Below are 24,681 nucleotides of genomic sequence, written 5' to 3'. Positions count from 1 at the left end.
CATCTTCCACTACATCCTATGTCGTAGCTAGGGCTGGGCAAAATCGAGTACCTGAGTGATTCGATTCTGAATCACGTAAAATGCTTCGAGTCGAGTCGAGTAATCGAGTATCACTCATTATGACGTCATAGCAGAATATTATTTGTCAAAGTTCAAATATGTACCTTTTAAGCGACCACAAAGAATATAATGCCTGTTATCCATCATATTAAGGATACTTTGGTTTTTATTTCGACCATACCGATTTCATTGCACTTGGTGACAATATTGTGGGATGATCATGACTTCGGAAATGTGCTATTTCCAGTAACGTTCGTAGTTTTGTACTTCATGTTTCGTATGCTACGATACGGCGAATCAAGGTTTCAAGGCTTCAACAGTGAAATTAGCATAAACTCGTTGATCGTTGATAAACTCCTCGTTGATAAATCAACTTTCAGTGGTGAGGAGCGTATAATTTCAGTACTCGAAAAAATCGTCTTTTACTACTCGACTCGAATCATTAAAATTAATACTCGATTCAGATTCGAGTACTCGAATCATTGTGCCCAGCCCTAGTCGTAGCATCATTTGAAATGAGATCTGACAGGGACGTAAAAGTGCAACTAGAGTTTCAGGGAAGTGGGTAAATGGCTATGGCAGAGTCAATGTTGAGTGAGTGTTATGACTTCTTGTATTAGTTCCAACCATACATCTCATTCATGTAAAAATATCAACCATCATGGTAGCTCTTTGGCTTGCACAAAACTGCGAGGATTATAAATTGCATAATTTAGACTTTACCGCGAGTCCATACATGCGCGAAGTTTCAGCATAATGCTGGCGGACCGTTTGCGGTGCCTGGCGTTTATCTCGATCTCCCAACGTCATACTAAAGTATTCCTTGTAAGTGCACTTGGTGACATTTCACATATTGAATCGCTTTATGCTCAAATTGTTCTCGTAACATATGCAGCAAAACAAATGTAGGTCATTACGACACGTTCTATGTCTTAGCTAGCCTACATCACTCATTTTTTAACATACTTAAAACACCCATGAATTGAAATTTCTGAAAATGATAGCAAGGAACAGTATCCAATGTTAAAAAGCGTCGGAAAGCGTGTTAAATTTGAGCCCACTAATCATCGGTGATGAAATAAGTGTCATTTGACTCTTTCTGTAACTCAAATGAGGGGGGTAATCGACGTAATCAGTCGGAATAATAGTCTCTAAATGATAATTGTCATGAGAAAACTAAATATTGCTTTAGCTTTACCAGTGCGCTACAACGCTCATGCTAGTACTAGATGGGAGGTGATATAAACATAAACTGATCCAAGCCCATATTCACCTCATGAAGCGCGAGATAAACTATAATACCCGCAAACATACTATTTGTCATGGCATAGCCTATGTAAGAAGTGGCAATATCTCAAAAATTAGAGCCAATTCGGCAAAAGTAATGCCATTTTCGGACTAGCGCCCCTGATTTACCCCTGAATCGATCTCACATATCATGGTTTTTGAAAAAAAAAAATTTTGTTGCCCTGTGTTATTAATGCTGCGGACCACGGCGCGTCATCAAAAACTAGGAAATTGGCCTGCAAGCATATTCGAGTTTGAGACCTCTGATGTATACGATATTGCACATCCGGTCAACCTGTTATGAAGCATAAACGGGTGTATTTATCGTGATAGCTATCCATCGGTTCATTTTACTGCGGATCTGGTACACCCCTGTACACCTCATCCGAGTGGTAGGCTACACCCTTTAAAAATTATGGTACACCCGTGGTGTACGATACACCCGGTTGAAGAGCCCTGTTGTACTCGACAATAGCGAGAGAAAAAGCCTTTCGGATTCTGACCAAATACCTTGTCGTACTACTTTGTTCATGACCCACTAACCACTGCCCATCACCAGAAAACGCATGAATACATGAAAACAAACGCATGAATACCTTTGGCTTCGATTGGCGAGATAGCGTAGTGGTATAATCCGCTGCTACAACACCAATGGGTTGATGAGTTCGATTCCGACCGAGGTCGACTCAAAACTTCCTACCTAAGTGTTTGAGGTTCATCTAGGCTCCTCCTTCCCATCTCGTCCGCGTAGGCGGTGTCTTACAAAAGCCTAGAAGTGAGGCGTGCTACAAGTCGGCAGTTACGGAATCAAAATTACGGAATATCGGCCTGGTGTAAGTGACCATTGTAGTCGAACAACACTATGAATACCACAAACAACCTTTGGATTAGCGAATTATCACGTACACTGCGCGAGTCACCTCGGAGCTGTAGCTCGCATGTCGTCACAGGAGACGACTCGAATACATTTAACCAAGCCTTAAATCAGATCACACTGCTGCCAACTGCGAAACTGGCGAAGTTCCAAGTAGTTCAAAATTTAATCAAATGAAAAAGCTTTCAACACACTTTGCAATTGGTGTATGAAATGTTAATATATTTGGCGAGCCTGTGGTTGAAAACTACTGACCCACACTACAATGATAACGATTATTTTACATAATATCGATATGCCAAATTTTCATTACTGATCTGCTTGTATAGCACGTCACACTTCGTTCTACGCTTCTGTAAGACACCACTTACGATTATCAAGTAGCGATGAATTAGAGCATCTAGATAAGCTATCAGCACTTAGGTAGTCGTTTTTAAATCAGCGATTTTCTGCTGTTCGATAGAGCCCCGCCACGAAATTTTGTGAGATCAGCGAAGCGTTAAGCGTTTCTGGTTATTTTTAATTACTTTTTGTAACAGAACCGGCTAAAGAATTTAGGTTGTGTTGGTTTTGCCAGTTCGAATGAAAAATGAATTGAATATCACCACTGTCTTGAGTCCCGGGCAATCATTCTTCGGAATATTATGGCGAGCGCTAGAAAAGCAGTTTGTGTATTTTGGTGTTCCTAATTTTCATCGATACGATATTTTGAGTGCAAAAGTATATTCGAAACCATATTGATATATTCAATGTTAATTATATTTAAACAGGATAACCTATATATAAGAAATGCAATTTCCAACAGTGGAGCAAGCAGTCGAATATTTTTCATCTGCCAAAAATGGGCGTAGGGTGAGTAATAGAATTTTACTATGCAACACTATTTAATATGGACTTCACTTATCGTTGTAACTTTTCAGGCAATGACCACCATTGTTGATGAGTTACAATAATGATAATTAAGTACTTGCAATGCAGTCGCGTTCGATGTATGACCGATTGTTCTTAATAGGGTGTAGACCTATTTTATTCTCGGGGGTCTCATATTTTCAAATTTTCACGCTGATTTTATAGGGGACGACTCTCCGATTAACTCCAGTTGTATGGCAATTATGGTATGCCGTTATGAATACTCACATCTCAGTAATAGCCAGATTGATAAATAAGATGCCAATTAACTGCCAAATTGAAAATTTATCAGAGAGCCATATAATATCCTCAAACGATCCATAGGTTGCAGGCCCTTGTCGTATATGGGATCTATTTGATCATAGGTATATATACTGAAGGATGAGCGAGTGCAACAGAAAGTGGAGACATCAGGTGTATACTGCACGGCAGGGGCTCTTGAAGTATGGGTCGTGATCCAGACATAGGTCACAAAGAGTATGATTTTGGGCTGCAACAGAGCGATTTTTTAATGTGTAGGCTATGTAATTTCTGTTGAACAACAGAATTCCTGAAGAGAGTTTGTACATTGCCGAGGTCACTGTGCTGGGTGCTATAGCCAAAAAGCGGGACACGTAGAAAAGGTGTTACAACAATATGGCTTGATCATGAAAATGTGCCGACACAAATTGGTTTGAATTCATGATAAGATTTGTCCGGCATTGGTTCTATTGAAAACGCCATCGGAGACCGTTGGAATGCGTTACTGTACGGGTGTGCAACGAGCGGGTGTAGGAGTATGATACATACATATTTCGAGGCCAACCCCTTCCGCGCCGGGACACGTGAAGACATGAAGTTTTGACCAACACATGACTGGGCAAAGTGCGGTGCCAAAAAGACCGGCGGCGATAAAACTTCAGCCAACAGTGACTGTCGCTGCATGGCCAAAATCTTCGATAGTGATTGGTCTGAGTGGACAATATAGTATAAATGCAGTACAGATGCGACCCCCAGAGGACAGGAATGCACCCCATTTCGAAGTCGCGTGAGTCCGACATGTTTAATAGAGCTGCGTCACGTACAACTGTTGTCTGCGCGTTCTCGGTCATACACACCCGTAAAATATAACAATACTAATATTTAAAATGTAATATTTTTGTTCTTCGAGGCTTGGTGCGCGAGTTGTCCTTAGAACTCAGATTTTTTTGGTAGCGGTTTCAAAAATGTATGAACCACTGCTGTAGGCTAGAGCATACAAAGCTTTTGAAGTAATGTGATAATTTGTAGCTTAAAAAAATTGATTTTGCACAGCAATAGAATGATAATGATCCACCCAAAACAACGCCGCAGTGATATCTAAATATTAAATTGGTGTAGCGGCCGCACGGCACGGTCGCCATTGCTTTCAAATAAACTGTTCTTCTGGTGAATCTTTCATGTATTTCAATTCGACCTGTTCCCAGAATATCGACGACTCCTTTTGGATATGCGATCTTGGCGATGCCAAGAAAAAACTGGATATGTGGAACGACCTGATGCCCAGGGTGACTCCGTTTTTCGCCATAAAGAGTGCACCTCATAGGCCTCTTATTAAATTACTCACCGACTGTGGTGCAGGTGTGGACTGCGCGAGTCAGGTAACATATCAAGGTTTGGCTGTACAAGTGTATATTTGGATCCAATTTTGGCGCGTGAAATAAATATTACGCCATGGCCTATTTACGACTGGGCGGTTTTTGTGTCGCGATTATCAGAACTGTAGCGTTTTCTGCAGGAGAGCGCGCTTGTTTCATATCTACTTGCTGATGAAACAGGTGGCTGCATCAGGTCATAACCACGCCAAACTAGGCTACCTATAACTGCATATGATGCCATAATTATTTGGTGTACGGAAGGTGAGAGTGCACAAAAAGTTCACATATGCAAATAATGATCACTGTACAGTAGGGATGGTGTGAACGTGAGGTTCACGTTCGCGTTCTGTGTGTGAACCTCAGATATTTAGAGGTTCACGTTCACAAACGAACCTTGATAGGTTCTGCACTGTGAACCTTTTTCATATATTACAATTTTCACTTAATTATGGCATCTTTGATTGAAATTTATTGCATTTCAACTGCGGGCCCGGTATATGCATGGCGCTGGCAGCATAAAAATCAACACTAAACGAGCATGTACCTTGACAATCTCAAACATTTTACTTGCTTTGTTACAATTGTTTCCTCGAAATATCGAGCTTTCCGTTTGCGAATATTTGGTGACTCATCTTTGCTGTGAGCTTCACCCGCAATCACACAACATACAGAGCGAAACACTACATGTAGGTAGTCAGCGAATGACTCTTATCCAACCAATCAATGAAATTGATATCGTTGTCTGATGTAAAAAAATCTAGCAGGCGTACGGGGTCAATCTCGATTTCATATGTTTATTGTATCATAAAAACCAACTCCATGGATTGGGGTGTTGGCTACTGCTGTATAACTTGTTAAAGGGGTAATATCGGTAGCAAGTAGGGAAACCCGTTTTACACTCTGCTCAATATCAACTCAGCTATACCCGGGACTCCGAATACATTGTCCGAACTGCCCTTGACCGTCAAGGCGCAAGCTTATATTCCCATGCAAGTTCTCATCGAAATTGTGGCAAAGGGACGCAAGATATTGATTTTCTGGGATGTTTATATCAATTGATTGCCCCAGTTGATACATCTGTAAACCTTTAAAACATCAATAGGTATTTCAGCATTGTGGTATAATGTGGCCCGAATCGTCGCTAGGTATTGCAAGGCTATCACTTCACTGAAATGTAGGGTTGGAATTAGCAATATGACGTCACGAGGTTCACGTTCGCGTTCACACATAACCTTTCAAAAAGGTTCGCGTTCACACGAACCCGAACCTTTCAGAGGTTCACACCATCCCTACTGTACAGTACAAATGGTTGCCCGACATATGAGCATGCGACACAATGGAAAACGACAGTTCAGCATGGAACACATCAGCATGCGTCACTTCAGCATGTCACTGTATAACCCAAAAACTTACCCTTACCCGAAGCATAGCCTAACCTAACCTAACCTAAAGCCTAACCCTAACTCACCCTTAACCCGTAATTTAACCCACATGCTCATGTGTCGCATGCGAAATTGTCGCATGCCGAAGTCTCGCATGCTGTAATGTCGCATGCTCATATGTCCACGGACCAGTACAAATATCAAATTTAGGCGTATAGTCAAGTCCCAAGTCAAATCATGCCCTCACAGTTATGTGAGAGGATTCATTGCGTAACGACAGATATTACACTCTTCGATATTTATGACATGCTTTAGTCCCTGTTACGGAAGAATATAGGCATGAACAGAAATGAAATAAAACTATACTGGGAATTTGTGGGAGATAGGATGCATCGTGAATACCTTTCCCCTGTCTGACATCAGAAGTTCGGCTTTGCAGACGTGCGTTAGTTCCTAGATTCTGAAACGAAATATTTGAAATATTTTTCTATTCATAGCCTGCACCCACGGTTGTGCTTTTACACTAATGTTTACTGGTCATGCCAATATGGTGAGGATACTAACTTCAGCTCAGAAAGAAATGTATGCCAATACCTATATCTAGACGTAAGGTTGTTTGTCTCTATGCTGTTCACTCTATATGAGATTTTCACACCCCCACATTGGCACTTGACGTCATAGGCTCGCATTTATTCCTCCTTAAATCGCATATTTAATGTCACACGCTTTGATACCTCTTACTTTACGTGCAGGACGAAATGGACATAGTGTTGGATATGGGATTAAGTCCCGATCGAATCGTATATTCGAATACTTCGAAGCAAATTTCACATCTTCTGCACGCCAAAGAGTTGGGTGTAAAACTAGCCACTTTCGACTCGCGCGAGGAATTGGAAAAAATGAAAGAATTCTTTCCGGAATCCGAGTATGGATGAGTCGTGACAATAACGACATGCAAATACTATTACAAAATCACGCTCTGTGTACAGGCTTCTACTACGAATCAAAACCGACTCCAAAGAATCGTATTCCGACCTGAGTGAGAGGTTTGGAGCCACCATTGACGATAGTTTCGGGCTGCTCGATTTAGCAAGCGATTTGGCAATGAACGTCATGGGAGTGAGGTAATCAATCTTCCGGCTTCGAGTATTCGCCAATTACAGACACGAGATACACAGAGATGTTCAAGTAGTCATTGACGATACTCAAGGACAAATAATAGTGATTCACCAAATTTATACTCAATTTTAAAAGAAGGAATTGTCAGGAGATGCGATGACTACTTATATAGAAGTATGAAGTAGATGGTATGAAAATTACCCCAGTAAGCAGAAAAGAACGATTCCGTCTGTGTTCCTGCAGTTGTTATTTTAAGGAAGTCGCAGTCGTTCGAATTCAACCGCAGTTATCACCAATTTCAGCTTTCACGTTGGTAGTGGATGCGAAAATCCTGCTGCGTTCACCACAGCGCTGAGTGATGCCAGAAGACTTTTCGACTACGCCGCCACCATTGGATTGAGGCTCGAAACGCTAGATATTGGTGGTGGATTTCACGGAACCCGTAATAAATCACCGAGTGTGGAGAAGGTAAGAGATCTGTCAGCGAGTGAGTAACTAAGGCTTATCTTCGCTGAACGATTTGTGTTTAGTTTGCTTCCGTTATCAACGAAAGTTTGAAAGGATTGTTTCCAACTTCTGAATACCCTAATCTTCGAGTAATATCAGAGCCTGGAAGATACTTTGCAACCGGAACATTTTCGCTGGTCTCAACTATAATTGCTAAAAGAAGTGAGTAGGTGATCAAAACATAATTCATTTGTTTGTTAAGCAGAGGTTGTCAGCAACGAACTATACTTTTTGGGATTATACTCCAGTGGAATTTGTATAATTACACTATACTTACTGAAGTGAGTGTGCTTTTAGTGCAGCAGCTTATAAACAGTTTTGGCTTGCGGCACACTAGAAAAATCATAAAGCACTGCGAAAAAAAATGGTATGATATTGACTGTATTTTTCGATTTCTGACATTCAAATTGCCAGCCGGAGCTGGATAGATTTGGATTACGAAATTTGGGGAAACGACCAGCTCTGCCAGTGACTGAAAAAAACATCTAAGATAGGGTTGCCATATTTTCGTGAAGCAAATTCCGGACACTCTTTAGCGCCCACTAGCGGATTTCAAAATGAGATATAACACATTGACGTCAATAAGACGTCACACTAGCAAAGCATTGCCCATCGACTGTATACACTCTACACTACAGGAATGAAGTGGAACATAGGTCATGAATTGGCCCATCTGAAATTTGAGCTCTGGTGATTGATACTTGCTAGGGTTTGCAATAGATTCCTCAATGGGCCGGGTGAAATCATCTGGCGGGCCGTGTCTGGCCTGTCAGGATTGTGTTTAACAGCCCTGCTATACAGTTTGGTCGGTGCGGCTATCTGTTTATGTGTTTTAATCAGGTCCGAAACAACATTACCCCCCCCCCCCCCTTCCGCCCAAAAAGCACTGATCTTGGGCCACCACAGCGTAGTCGATGTAACTTGTTGGGCACTTACGATATGCATTTGGCTGCTAAATTTTATGTATGAATTCTTTCAATAATATTGATTCTTCCATATATTAGACTACTATAAATTGCACCAGCAGGTTGCACATCCGGTGATTTCCAGCCTTTTATGCTCGCGACCTCATTTCCCACTTGAAAATGTTTCGTGGCAAAGCTCAAAACTTGATAAACTGATTACTAAAAAAAATTCAGCTTGCCCAAACTTACTCACGGCCTAGGAAGCTGATTACGTTCAACATCATCGCGATCTCCAGATAAAGGCGGACGACCCCAAGATTTGGAACCACTCTCTGTGATTGACGCATCCAATCGGCCTCAACCAACTCTAGGAATATACCGTCAGCATATAATTGCGATTACAATCAGACTTATTTCAGTAAATGATGGCTATTTATATTTATTTTGATTGCATTTTCTGGCGAGGGTGGGTCCTGGAGCCCATACTAATATCATTATACGTTGCATTAACTCGCGCGCGGCGCGAAGAACAATTTTGAATAGCATAAATCTGCTTGAATATAATATTGTTTATGTTGATTTACGAAAAACTTTTAATCCTGCTTCAAGCCTTCAAAATTCCGGACATTTAGGCATATTTTAGAAATTCCTCCCGGACGCAGATTTTTCAGTGAAATTCCGGACATGTCCGGGAAATTCCGGACGTATGGCAACCCTAATCTAAGATTACAACAGTTTGTAAATTTTTATGGATGTACGGTATACATCAGTGGTTCCCAACCTTCTTGTCTTCATTCCCCACTTCAGATTTATTCCGAGCCTTCATTCCCCACAAGGACCGTAACAGCACTTCGTCAGCCCCGCCAAAAAACGTTGATCTTGGGCCCCCACAGGGGTGATAAACCTAACTTTTGGGGGGCTTAGCACCCAGAACCCCCTCATCCCCGCTGAGCCTGTACGCTTTTTTCCCACTACTTATCAGCTACATTGGGTATGTGTTTAGTGCGTCGCCTTATTTAGACTAAACGTGCGAAGCGCGAAAAACTTATATAGTTCGTGTTTGAATCGGTAAATATGATCGAGAATTGCATATATTTTGTTATCAATTTTTTATCCCCTCTCTGCTCACCTAATCAGATTTACCGGTAGAGCTGAGTGAGGTGTGCTGGAAAAGGTAGGACCCCTAAATAAAAATTAAACATTTTCCGGCGGACCCGTTGGTATATTGACTTCATTACATTATACTATTTCGTGACCTCTTCTGCTATGTCAAAAGATATGGAAATCGCCCAAACTAAAAAGCACACACGATTTCAAATTGGTATTGCTTTACTGGCAAATAATTTTTTCCTGTGGAATGGCATTTGCCCTGTGGGGTTCAGATCGCCAGGACAGGAACATTCGGCGCCAGCCATTTAGCCGCATATGGACAATTAAACACATATGTATGTTGTAGGCCTATATAGATCGAGGTTTTCGGTTACCACAAGGTCATTCCTTCTCGGCCAGCAAGGTCTTCTCGCTGCTGATCGTTCTGACACACTTCTCAGAGTTGCATGTTACATGGCCTTGGTGTGTTGTGGCGCAGTAATGGCCGACGCCGAAGTCTCCAGTTCTATAAATTCTACGTATTTTCGTGGGGGAAGGGTACCGAATAATCAGATATTCGGCGATATTAAATCGCGCACCCAGCGCGAAAAATTTGTGATAAAATGGCATAAATTTTCAAAAAAATACTTAAATTTATGTTGATTCACGAAATAATTTTTGGCCTCTTCGAGCTCGCCCATCCCCCAATTGGGGGTTGGAGTGCGGCAGTTACGGTCCCTGCTCCCTACTACCGTGAAATTTTGTTATCACAGAGCAGCTATCTGCTGGTTTGACTACACAAGACACACAACCACACCAGTAGGCTACGCAAGACAATCGCCTTTAAAGGGGCACTGCACTCAAAAAATGATGTGGTCTCAAATTGAAGGGCAAAATGAAAAAAAAATTTTGACCGCAGCCGTTTTCTTCAGAACGCCACCGTAATGGAGCTGCAATTTATTGAAATTTCCAGAAACACATCCGGCTGCAGCTGTCGCGGCTCCGGGTCATTTCTTAACCCGTTACTTGGCACGATGACTTCATGGTCGCACTTGCTCGACGCGATTAGGCAGTCACGCAGAGGACGAGCTTAAGATAGTTGTGAAATTTTATGAAGAGCATGCGATGCGCCATTCCCTTTGACTTCACAAGATGTAACGGCACAACTTCTCGATGTCATTGCAGCTTGCACTCATGTCAATGTATATTCTCAATACTGTTATGGAGACTCTGGGTAGAGCAAGACAATACCGTAGACCAGTGCTTTTCAACCTTTGTGAGCTCCATTCACACTTTTTTTGAAAAACAATTTAATTCGCACCAGTCAGCTGGAATTTATTACACAAAAAGAAAAGCTTATCACTTTTGTATTTGTGGAGCTTCCTGTAGGTACAGAGCTTCATTATTTCACATTCAGCGTATCGTATTGTTGAATAATCAAATACTAAAATCACTGCAGTAGAAAAATCACAGATATCGCACTTCCGCTGTTCTCAAGGTGTTCATTGCCTTTTCTGGGGGTATCGTGCAGTGATTTCTTTCGAAGCTCAAAGGGCGAACCCACGAACAATAGGGTTGTTCAGATTTGGGCATTTTTTGGAAACTTGTTTTGCGTAGTTCCAAATGATAGTTTAGTACATAAAACACTTCTATAAGCGATTTTGGTGATTTTCATCACGATTTTAACGCAGAGCGAATGTTTGTAGTTGTATAATTGTGTTTTATCTGACTCCAGAAAGGTTGCGTTTACAATTCGCTGCGTGTTTCTTCTTTCGTTCGACGGACCGGCGTAACCACGCCGTACGGCCTTGTTGGCTGACGCACCACGAAGCCTGTCTATTGCACACGTATTCGATGGATCACACTGACGAATATATTTTGTTTCTGTCTCCACGACTTGTAACTTTATTGCCAATCACGTACGGCCCAAAATGCGATATTTCCACCCAACCAGCGAAATACTTATGAATGTCTATCGACTTCCGAATCATCGAAATAACCATGAATGTATATCGACCTCCGAACCAGCTACTAATCATGAGTGTATATCGACTTCCGAACCAGCTAATAATCACCAATGAAATGCATCAATGTCTCTACGTGGTATTACACACGTATATCTCGAATAGCCACGAGAGATTACGTGTGCCAAACATCGTACGATTTATACTTTGTTATCTACGTTCACACGACAAAATATACGACTAACGAAGGTCTTATCGGGTTTACCAACTCCTTATTGACTATTATTAAAATGGCATTATACCAATATATTTCGTTAAAACGATCTTCCTTGCCCGCAAAGCCCCCATAGATCCATGGGCCAATCCTCCTTACTACTGAAGATTCAGCCCCGCCGGTTTGTAGCTTTTGTGAAGTTTGCGGTAAAAAACGGCTGAACAGAGGTGGGAAATAGGAGGTTGAAATATCTATTTGACGATTGAACATACCTCAGTCCTATACATGCCAAAGGTATCCCACCTTCAGGTATTTGGTACAGGTAGCCGGGTCGTATGTACGAACGAATACCGTCATTTTCATCTGGTTTTTACTTCGTAAATGTTAATGAAAGACATATGGTATATGAATGTAATGTCACCTTTATAGCAGCTCCAATCCACCTACTCTATATCAGGTTTTGCAGTATTCGATACGTATGACAGAAAGATCCCGCCCCCCTCCCCCGACCACAAAAACTCAGGGCTGTCCTGTTCAAGACATTGTCATAGCGAATACGGCCAGAATACCTAGCTACAAGCTCACGACACTTGGCTTCTTCTTAAAAGATCATGACAATTAAGTCATGGCGCCAAAATGAGGGACCTGATCCTCAACTACCAATGTCATTCTGTCAAAAAATGTCCATGGTCTTCCTACAGAAACAATAATCTCAATACATATTAGTCATTGTCGTCACCCAATATGGTATGTTCTTACGAATGAGTTCACATAAAAAGCAAATACCTGGCACAGACTATGTTTATGAAACTTGATGAATTTATTGTACGGAAATTTGCATTATCAGACTTGAAAAGCAGGATAAGCCAAAACACAAATCCGCACATAGTACGCCGACCATTTACGTGACTTGAGACAATTGTGAAAGATGAAACGGAAGTTAATATCATTGAAGAACATGTTGAAAATTAGGTAAGCATAAAAACAAAAAGTGGATAACGACAGGCTCTAGTCTCAGGCGGGCTTATAAGGATTTCAGTATGGATTTATTGAAGTTGTGATACTTCTGACGGTGTTGCTCAACAACTTGCAACAGACTTTCCTCTTGGAGTTTATCGTCTGTGATGATCGAAGCAAAGTCGGCGTGAGTTAAACTCCTCGTTCAGCAGCGTCATTGAAGACTTTGACCTTACTTACAAAATGGCTCATTTCATTGTATGATTCATACTGAGGTCATTGTTCCACAGGCTGATTCAACCATTCTCCAGAACACTCAAATTAGTTGAACAAATGCCATGACTGAGGGCCCACTAAATCAGCCAAAGTCCTTTCTGATGAGAGAATGGGTGGCCTGTGTCGATAAGATTGCGGTTTTTCAACTTTCAGTTGGCGGCTTGCAATGCTTTTTCTGGTATCGTAACTTTATTTTTCTGAGGATAGGGCATAAAGCACAGTTTCGTCCACAATGTACCATGGATGCTTCTCCGACTCATTAAGAGCAGATTCAGCAACATCTTTATCCGTAGTACAGTAACCGCCTATCTCCTGAATGAACCGCAAGTAGTTTCCCGGCGCGTCACCCCAATGCTGCAGTCCAGTCAAGCAGGAACATAGAATAAGCTTAGAAACAAGTTCATGCGCTCCAGTTGAGTAACGCAACTTGACGAGTATATTGCATCTGATCAGCCCACCTGAACATATTCTGAGAATATTCAATAGTCCCCATCAGAGTTGGATCAATTGTAATTTGTAATGTAATTGAATGTAATTAATTACATATTTCAATGTAATTGTAATGTAATTGTAATTGAAACATTTTTATTTTGTGTAATTGTAATTGTAATTTGACAAAAATTTTGCTCAATTACAATTTCAATTACATTAAATTGCTATTGAGACCTGACAAGCACAACATAAAATAATTTTTTTTACCGCTTTGCTGGCCTCGGCTGTCATTGTATACAATTATTAGATTACTAACCAACTGATGGATTCGCAACACGTGACTCACGATTGAATACGCCGAGAAGCGAACTGCTGAGCCGGCTAAAAGCAGCAGAATTGATAGTCCCATAGCTAACGATCCAAGCGTCGAAATTTGATATGTATGGTCCTAATCGAAAGCTAGTCTCGCACTGATTCCGCAATAAAAGTACATTTCCAGGCAATGGTACCATCCCAAAATAGTCGTGAAAGTCAGGGAATCGGCATTGTTCTGAACAATCGCTGGGAGTAATTGGTCATTGTTGTGGTCATGCTGCTGCGGCGCTCACACTTTTCAGAACAGTCGGCCTTAAACGGCGATTTTGGAGCAGTTACATTGCCCTGACGAGATTTTAATTTGTATTTTCGGAATTAGTGCATCAATAGCTTACGATAAAGACCAGATGCATCAAATTTGGACGTCTGAATCGCCAGCTCTAGGACTATAAAGTTTGCTGCTTTTAGCCGGCTCTGCAGTACGTTTGTCGGTGCATTCATCCGTTACTCACATCTTGCGCATCTATCCGTGGGTTGGCAATCTACAATACGATTTCAGATCACGATGATGCATCGTTACCTCGTCTGTCTAACTAACCAGACCACTGGATATTATATAACGTCTTATCTGACAAAGCACGGTTTTGTTTTCACCCCTCATCCTAATTCCTACGTCCCTCGATAAAAATAATATTATTTCTTTAATTATATACTATATACGCAAATCCAACCCGTGCATGATTATAATACTTTTTTCAACGACATACTGCATACTGGAATAGTTCGAAAACGTTTTTCTTTTATTAATTACCGGGTATTTGCGTATCATGAATGAAACATGAATACTTGAATTATTGTTAATTACGACGCTACGGTTGTCAAGGAGCACGGTTGAATTTATCATTATTCAATTACATGTTCAACAGTTGTAACAACAATTGTAATTGTAATTGTAATGTAATTGAGGCATGCAAGGAGTAATTGTAATTGTAATTTGATATTTTTACCATGGAGTAATTGTAATTGTAATGTAATTGAAACATGCATGAAAGTAATTGTAATTGTAATTGTAATTGAACTGAAATAATGTAATTGATCCAACTCTGGTCCCCATCCACCTGACATGTGATGCATTTGCTTGATAGGTATTCTTGCCATATTCCATATTTGACTACCTCCTCGGCGGTTTGAAGAAGACAATCCTGAGTTTTCGTAGTTTTAGGACATTCCTCTTTCAGATACAGCAAATACTGCAGAACCTGGCGTAGAGTAGGTAACTTGGAGAGAATAATACACTCAGATGAATATCCGACCAAATAATGACCAGACTTGGATATTGTTATTGGTGGGTCCAGCACAATCTTTTCCAACGTTTCAGACATTCTTCTTCAACCAAATTCTAGTCTACCATCAAATTAGATAACTCGGTATCTTACAGTAACACTAAAATTGAGGCAAAGATTACTGACACAACATAATTACATACCTTTCAGTAACATTTACTAGCTTAACACAAGCTGAAAATATCCGCGCATCGGTTCTCGACTCAAAACACAGTTGTGCTTCTTCGGTATACAATTCATAACAAACGTGCAACCAATACATGTTTCCCATGAACGCGATAGATTGGTTGTACATGGTAAAACGAAGATACATCTGGCATTTATAGGACTGCATTTCAGTACAGTATGAAAACAGATATATTTCCCGTCCCTACATAGCCGTCTTGAACTGATAACTTCACAAAAGCTCCAAACCAGTGACACGGTCAACACTACTACTAAAGATATGACGTAAACACCATGGTGAATGATCAGTAGTAAGGAGAATTGACCCGAGGGGCTTTGCGGGCAAGGAAGATCGCGATGAAGATGACCAAAATCGCTTGTAAAAGTGTTTTTATGTACTAAACAAGTGGTTCTCAACCTTTTTTTAGACACGCTCCCCGTTTTGATGGTGAAAAATTTCGCGCCCCCCTTATCGTCATATCACAAAATCCCACTGGGATGCTAGCAACCTCAACAGATTGTTTGGTGGTATGGAAGGTTATGGATGTTTATGAGAGAATAAAAAATATAAAATTTGGTCTATATAGAGAGAAACATGCGTGCAATAGAGGTAAATCGCGCGAAGCGCGAAATATTTTTTCAGGTGACCGCTTCTTCGCGCCCCCTTTAGATGTTTCACGCCCATCAAGGGGGGCGCGCCCCGCAGGTTGAGAACCCCTGTACTAAACCATCATTTTGAACTTTGCAAAACAAGTTGGGTAATTCCATGTCTGATCAACCCAAAAAAATTATTTCGTCACCACATAGTGCTTGAAATTTGGCTCAAAACATCATGAAGTATGGCTCACTAAATCGCGATTTATTTGAAATGAATTACTTGAGTAATTTTAAAGTTATTGCATGATGAAAAACATGCTTTTCATGCCCATTCAACCGTGAAATTGTAGGGCTGTTTTCAAGTATATTTGGAATTGTCTGTAAATGGGCTACTTTGACCTTAGAATGTTGTTCACTTTGTTATGTTGTATCAATTGATCTATTCTATCATTCAAGTTTGAAATTAATGATTTTTGGTGCACGGCCCAGAATTTAGCTCAAGTTGAAAGACGGTGCCTCTGGAAATCACTCAAGCATGACAATATTTCAGGAGTCTCCCTTCAATTTCTGTCTAATTGAAAAAAGTTATGAAGGGTGGCAAATGAAAGCTGTTGTAACACAGATTCCTTAGAAAACAATTTTTTATGTAATATTTACTTACAAAGTTTTGAAAACAGGGTATATTTCAGGTCATGAAAATATAGTGATTTTCCTAAAATAAGATGTTCGATATTCTGGTTGCTGTGTTACCTTGAGACAAACTCCAGCATGTTACTCATTTTCTAGAAATTCTTAGTTCCAACAGCTTTCATATGACACCGTTTACAAAATTTTTGAAGCAGACAGAAATGTGAGAGAGACCCCTGAAATATTCTTGTTACGCTTCAGTGGTTTCTGGGGTTAATGAGTTATATTTTGGGATGTCAACCAAAAATCAGTAATTTTTGTCCTGTATGATAGAATAGATCAATTTATACTACATAACAAATTGAACTACTCTATAATTGTCAAAATAGCTTATTTACAGAAAATTTCAAATCAGCCTAAAAAATTACTTGATTTTCGCGGTTGGATGAGCATAAAAAGCTTGTTTTCTATCATGCAATAACTTGAAAACTACTTATGTAATTCATTTAAAATAAATTGATATTTACTTAGATGTACTTCATGGTGTTTTGAGCCAAATTTCAGAAAAATCTGAAACTTAAGAGATACCCAATCCCTCTTTTGATTATTTTAAAATTGAATTACCCCATGGATTCAGAAGTATTTATGTAAAGTTAATTTAGAGGTACTATCCGTCAAATATTAGTTAGCAAAACATGTCAGCCATGTTCCTCTCCAAACAAGCTTTCATATGACATGTTACTTTCCAATTTTCATGTAGACAGAATTACGCTAGACATAATTGAAGTTCATGTTACGCATGAACGATTTTGAAAAATGTCAGTTTATGAGGTGGGTTTTAACCCTTGACCCCATTTGATTAAGTGACAATTTTCCCTTCAATAGCAAGAGTTTCTTCTATTCCATCATCAGACACCATAATTCACTCTGAAGTACTTGACTATGCTGGTTTATAAACGTTACTGTAACAGGTAATGTAAAACTGATTGAACTTCACGGTTGGGTGAGGACAAAATGGCCATTTTTTAAAATGCGATAACTTTGTGATGGGTTGACCAATTTTGACAAAATTAAGTTTGCTGCAGTCAGAACTGAGTACCAGATTTACCCCTCCATTTTCATTGCAATCTGAGGACCCAGTGGTGACAGGAACGGTTGATTTGACATGGACTTACCCAGTTTCCAAAAAATGTCCAAATCTGAACAACCCTACTGAACAATATTCACTCGAAACAATATCACTTTTCCACTAAATCGACGTGTTATGTCATCGCTATATGAATGTGTGCCGAAATTCCAATACTTTGCATTCAAATCAACTGTGACATCGCCCACTATTATTTACAAGGTATATAGGGTTATCATATTTTGGATTCGGGAAAGGAGGACACTTATTGAAAATTTTCAGAAAGAGAATAGTGGATCAAGTAGAATCCTGAAAAAATGGTAAATTTTTCAGACTTCATGGTCGGTTGACTAAAAAAAGGCCAACTTTCCAGCTCAACTCCGAAAATACAGTTTTTCTTTCAGACTCAACATTGGTTGACTATTTGGTTGAAATTCTTCTCATTCGCACAAGTACGAACCGTCACACAGGTTGAACAGCACTTTATGCTGTAGTCGTTTTTCGGGATAACAGTAATTTCTTATCCACAACACGAATACCACCAGTCAGGGTTCCCCATGAACATGACAAAACTCATGACATTCAAAATTGGTGTAGGGTTCGGGTACCGTAGGAAAATTCATCATCCCTAACCAAAATCCAACGGTACGCAAAACTAACCTGAACCCACAACTCCGCAGCTGACCCTAAAACATATATATTCATTATATTGTAATTTTACTAATCCCAAAACCATAATTTTACGATACCCTCAAACCCTCATCTTATGATTCTCCAACCTGAATGCGAAACCAATTATGACCGCTCTGAATTTCGAAATGTTTAGAGGGCACACTGATTGGTGATGGTAATGTTTTTTATACATAACATAATAGGACATGATCTATTCCTGCCCTCAAGAAATAGAATACACTAGGCCCGATTAAGAGTAAAATGTCCTGACTGAACATCGTCCGTGGAACGCGGTATCTACACCACCTTGGCGTGTAAGACATATTTCCTTAATAACATCGTCTGACAACTCTCTGAAGTTCGTCTTCTGCGTGACTGCCTAATCGCGTCGAGCAAGTGCGACGATGAAGTCATCGTGCTATGTAACGGGTTAACCAATGACCCGGAGCCGCGACAGCTGCAGCCGGATGTGTTTCTGGAAATTTCAATAAATTGCAGCTCCATTACGGTGGCGTTCTGAAGAAAACGGCTGCGGCCAAAATTTTTTTTCATTTTGCCCTTCAATTTGAGACCACATCATTTTTTGAGTGCAGTGCCCCTTTAACTGCAACATAAAACGTATTGTGACCCGATACCAGTAACGCTCAAAATTTCGCGAGAGCGGTATTTCACGTCAAATTAGTCGTGCTGGATGCGTTTGGGACGCCATGATTGGCCATCAAGAGTTAAAAATGAGGTTTTGTGAGCAACACGCAATATAATTTTTAACACATACATTCCAGAGCAGTTAACTGGTAACGGTAATTGCGCATGTGTCTGCGTGAATATGTAGACTGTCCTGTATATAATTTTGAACAAATGCGTCTATTCCCCACCGTTTGGGAACCACTGGTATACATTGTACAGCTGTAGACGACATGCAATGCTCAGATGTTCTTTCTATTCAAGAATATTTTGATGTGATAAGATCACCACGATGCGTCCATATCTATGGTGAATTGAGCTGCATTAAGCAGCAAAGTCCTGACTTTTGCGCATTGTCAATGTTATACATGACCAGCAGGTCATCTTCCATCCTGACTTTTTTGACTGATCTTTTGAGATTATAGGATTTCGTGATATTTTGATCGATACGGTCTATTCTATCCTAATGTAGTGTCGCTCGATAGTAGATGATGGATGAACGATGGTACATTTAGATGTTTCCCGTAATGAGGATTACAGCTTGATTTACACAACAAATGAGGGAATCTGCAGCAGTTTCATGCCAGTTGTTGGATGTCCGATTCCGGATATACAAGACATCTCCATACTCGACGGGGTACGATTTTGTTTTTGTATGAATGCGTAATCCGGCGCTATTTCATTTGACGAAATGTTATTCTGGTAGGACTCAGGAAGAAAATATATCAAATCTCGCATGTATGGCCCGATATGCTCCAACGTCGACGTGCTTATGACACGACTGTTACCGGAGATGGAAGTTGGAGATAGAATAATATGGAAAAGTATATTACTCAATATATATTGCTCTTGTGTATAGTTTGGATCGTGATGCTGGTGAAAAACAAAGTGTTGATCCAACAGCTAAATATGCCATATCATTCTCGCAATCTCCATAAGTGATTGTAACGTAAATTCTTTAATTTATTCTTACCCTGCACGGTGGATTTCGTGAAGTTACTGAACACTATGGTGGTCTAGCTACTCTAAGCAAGACCTCGAAAAGCAAGTTAGGAATTGTAGTTCACCTTGGAAGCAATATGAATTTTCTTCTATGCTAAATATTTGGTCCCATTCCTCATTTACAGTCCACCATAAGGTTTACTATTGTAGTAAAAAAAACTATGTTTCGTCACAGATACGGGAGCCTACTCGTTCAGTTGTGGAGGAAGGTTCAATGGATTTGGGGCAACGGTATTTTATGATATCGCAACTTCTGACATCACACCGACTCGATCGGACACTCCGACGTCTTTGTAAATTCAATTGTATATTCGGAACACAAAAGCGTAATAGATTAATTTTCTATTTCCCAAATGGATCACATGTATCGAAATTCGCTTTATGATTCAGTAGAGTAGACGGAGAATGTATGCCTGTTGTGAATTATATTTAAGAGTGTGTTCAGAGTTGAGACAGCCTCTTGGATGGTTACAATGATATTAGATCAGAGGTCTCAAACTCAAATGTGCTACCAGGCCAATTTCCTAGTTTTTGATGACGCCGCGGGCCGCAGAATCAATAATAGCGATATTCAATGTATAATTACCAGTTAGGCCTTATTTGACGGGAGCTTGCAGACAGGCATTCCACAAACATCGTGAAAGTGTAATTTATTATTGTATTATTCACGCTTGACTCGAAAAAAATCACATTTCCAAATATTTCAATAAAATTGTTTTTGTGTCGCGCATAATTTGTTAAAATAATTAGTTATAGACATCATGCAAAAGGATGCATCATGCCATCGTCAAACTGTCGGGTTATAATATTGCAGCTACTGGACCTTTGACGTGCCATAATTTTATGTAAAATATTTTAAAATCTACGGAAGATTGATCTGATATCAGAACATTTGAGCGGTGTAGCCTAATCCGGGTTTTGATATAGTCGTGATCAGTAGGCTATTGATACTGTCATTGCCAAAGTCAAATTAAATCAGCGTTCGACTTTGTGGCAATGCCGTAACAAAGAAAAGGTCAGCCATGTCCTCTTTCACCCTGGAATCAATAGTTACATAGAACAGTTCATGGGAATAAAGCGCTTGCTATGTCTTCTAAATTTTCAATTTATGTTGTTCAGGATGCTTACCGTAATCAAGCTGCATGCATTTCCGGACTTTAGCAAGTATATATGTAATCTAGGGCAGTGTTTCAAATGCCAACACTGACATTGCGCATTTTACTAATATCATCGGGCACTTTTGTTTCAGTCCATAAGTCTTGGCTATATTTGTGAGTTGTTGTGACAACCATACAGAACGTTCATGTTATAATATAATTGTATTGTGCTGAACTGTGCCTGATGATTGATTTGAGTCAAAGGTGCAGTAGCCATTTTTGAGATTGAGATTTTTCAACAATTATTCCGAATCACGGACGCGAATCTCATAGCCAAAGACAGGACATTCCGTACGAAACTATTCACAGTCTATGTTCGTCCAAAAGTTGACTTCCATCGTGATGTTAGGAATCTGCACTTCTCCAAAAATTTATATTGGGGCCCATGGCCAATCCTACGCTGAGCGTCTCGAAACTCCTCATATCCAATCTCGATAGCATAGACCAGGGGTGGCAAACCGTTTTGCTAGTTACGAATGTAGCTTACGGCAGCATTCCAGGGCAAATGCGTATGAACTAACCTACTAACTGAACGCCAAATACACATGTTAAACTGTCCACGTCCATTTCCGGTGAGCTCTGGACTAATCTACTTTTTCATATCGGCTTCCTGTACGAACCGAAATCACGAGTTGGCGTATTATAAACAATTTCTGGGGATCGTTATTGTTGCACAAAGCACGAAAATGTTTTCGGATCCGCGAATAAATTTCGTCAATAATATTAGTAGTTTCACATGGTAATATCAAATATTTATCCTTTCTCAGCCCACGTGATCAAATTCACAGGTAAAGTCGATGGAGAGTGTGTTTTCGAGAATTTAGGGCAAGTTATAAATAAGGATGCATCTTCAGGTGGGCCAATTGTTATTAATCATGTCATTACTTGTATGCTGTTATTTCTTGATCTCCCATTAGGGTTGTCGGTATAGTGGAAAGATATTGGAATCAACCAAACGTACCAGAAAAAAATTTCTTCCGTGAGGAGCACACGATGCCATGTTGGTATCTCTATATGGGGTGCATCAAAAGAGCGCTACTATATTAAAATCGAAAAATGAAGTCGCAATGAAAGACGCAAAGCGCTAAGAAAATGTCTTCGTTATTTAAAATCTCTCTAAAATCCGGGAGTCAATTCGCAAATTAAACTTGCATGTCGACGGCCGCACGACTTTTCTTCTGCGGCCGCTGGTTGGCCACTACTGGCTTAGATGGTTACGTGAGGATTTTACTTTGGTTTATAACAGGGGTTGCAACCAGCTGTCGACAGTGAAAATTGTGTTAGTAGAATTGACTGACTTTAAATCTAGTCAAGTAAGTAGCTGTGAAGTAGTTGAGAAAACAATGGTAATTCGTTCGCATGGACTGTCAAAAGCTGCAAATGAACCTATGCGGGAGGTGTAGAGAGCTTGACTCATATTGATGCACCCCAGGAGGTGTCAATTATTGACAGAGTAAGCAGTCGTCCACATCATGGGACGTAAATGATAGTATTGATATGGAGATGTGATACTAATCCTTTGTTTACTCGAACACCCCGTTTTAGAGAATATCATGGAGTGGCGTCGTCCCCGATATTATATGGCCCCTATAGTTCAGACTTCAGTCGAAGAGCAATACAGAGAAGTTGTGACGGATGCGGCTTTAACACTTTGCGCCATTAGTATACGTTAATTAAAAATATGGGAGATCGTAAAAATGCCATAGTGTCTAGCTTCATTTTCGGAAAATATAAGACATTACTACACTTGCTTTTATACTTCAACATATATGTTCTCAAGACAAAAGAACTGACACTATAATTAGAACTCAACTTATAATACTCGTAATTGAAAGAAAAATATAAATACTACTTCTAAAAATCGGAAAATATATTTCATGTCTTTTGTCCAGAAAGTTTCGTGGTCTGCTAAAACAGGTCTAACGTTTAAAAAAAGTCAAAGTCCACTTTCCAGATGAGGACACGTCGTGGGCTGCTAGGTAAAATAGATAATTGCTAGATTGTGAAACTGTATTTTCAAACGTTATGGGGGCCATAGTTACTGTGATGAAATATTTGATACAGGCGACAACGCGGTGTGAACGAAACCACGCATCCCGAATTTAAATTATATTCGGCGATACTTTCGTTAAAACATATTTGTCACACCATATTTACTGTGCGCGAAGCGCAACGAAGATTTTGGGTATTACCTGGCTTTTCTGAAAATTAAATGTTGGTACTACGTGAAAACAGCCCCGAAATTCCTCAGGCTAGCTTTCTTACTGGGGGATGAAACTACTTCTACTTGACATACTAAAATAGCGAAAAGAAAGTAAGTAGTTCACAAAATATTACGAAGTAGAAGTAGAAGTAGCAAGTAAAGATGTACTTGAGTAAGTACCAGAAGTAGAGGAAAACTACTTGAGTTCTTCGAAAAAGTAGAAGTACTTCGTTACTGACCACCTCTTGACTCGTGTGCTGGAGCGAACAATTCTCTTCTACATAATATACCAACAATACAATGTTTATTGTTTGCAAACTTTTACGTTTTACGAAAGAGCAGTGTGCTGTCTCAAAATTCAGTGACCGATTAAGTCTGCAGGAAAAATGTATAAAGATAGATAATGTAGGGTACTAAATTAGGTACGGGGCTGCTAATCACAATCTTTAAACGAGTAGTGGTATATAATGATGATAACTGCTACCGACTAAAAATAGTTGCACCCACATATAAATTTATGGGTCGAAAGAGGTCCTGATCGAAAGAAGATAGAGAACCACTGGATTCAAGTTCACCGAAAACTCAGTTATTCTGTTCTAAAAAAAACAGGTTTAATCATTATATAGATTATTTCAATACCAATATTTTATCTGGTGCTTTTGTACGCTGACCGTAGTGACACTAAGGAAGCCAGATATTGATTAATTTATGAAGATGAGAAAAATACATACCGAATAAATCTGACGTGATAGAGAAATTCTGAGGACAGAATCGGATTCAGCAACCTAAAATTAGCCTGAATCAATCATTAAAATTTTTAAAGCATTTTTTAAAAAAAATTGTAGACCAGTGTAATTTTATGTGTCGAAAAGAGCTTCTGATTGAACGAAGATAGAGAATCACTGGATTAAAGTTCGCCGAAAACTAACTCATTCTGTACTACAACAACACGGGTTTCATGATAGATGATTTCAATAACAATATTTGATCTTTTGCTGTTGCATGCTTACCATAGTGTTACTAACAAAAGCCGAAATTTGGTTAATTTATGAAAATGAGAAAAATTCATACAGAAAAATTCGACGTGATAGAAAAATTCGGAGCACAGAATTGGATTCAGTGACCTCAAATTAGCTTAAATCAATCATTAATTTTTTTGGTGCAAAACTTTTTTCGAGATTTGTAGACCAGTGTAATAT

At 39.8% G+C, this 24,681-nt stretch overlaps 1 protein-coding gene across 1 annotated transcript; it reads left to right on the top strand.

Annotated features, from left to right (window-relative positions):
- Window positions 1–2,958: 2,958 nt before the first annotated feature.
- Window positions 2,959–21,454, top strand: LOC145444672 (ornithine decarboxylase-like). The gene is made up of 9 exons (XM_080322690.1): window positions 2,959–3,073; window positions 4,576–4,749; window positions 6,881–7,053; window positions 7,118–7,252; window positions 7,550–7,715; window positions 7,778–7,916; window positions 19,636–19,757; window positions 19,827–19,944; window positions 20,298–21,454. Exons 1-9 carry the CDS (start codon window positions 3,011–3,013, stop codon window positions 20,417–20,419), a joined length of 1,212 nt encoding a protein of 403 aa, XP_080178816.1. The 5' UTR covers window positions 2,959–3,010; the 3' UTR covers window positions 20,420–21,454.
- Window positions 21,455–24,681: the final 3,227 nt, after the last annotated feature.

The sequence above is a fragment of the Botryllus schlosseri genome, chromosome 8 (assembly GCF_051294905.1).
Source record: "Botryllus schlosseri isolate E-star chromosome 8, Bs_hap1, whole genome shotgun sequence".
In the NCBI taxonomy this organism is placed as follows: Eukaryota; Metazoa; Chordata; class Ascidiacea; order Stolidobranchia; family Styelidae; genus Botryllus; species Botryllus schlosseri.
Note: the sequence above shows the minus strand (reverse complement) of the source record. Positions and strands in the feature narration are given on the sequence as shown.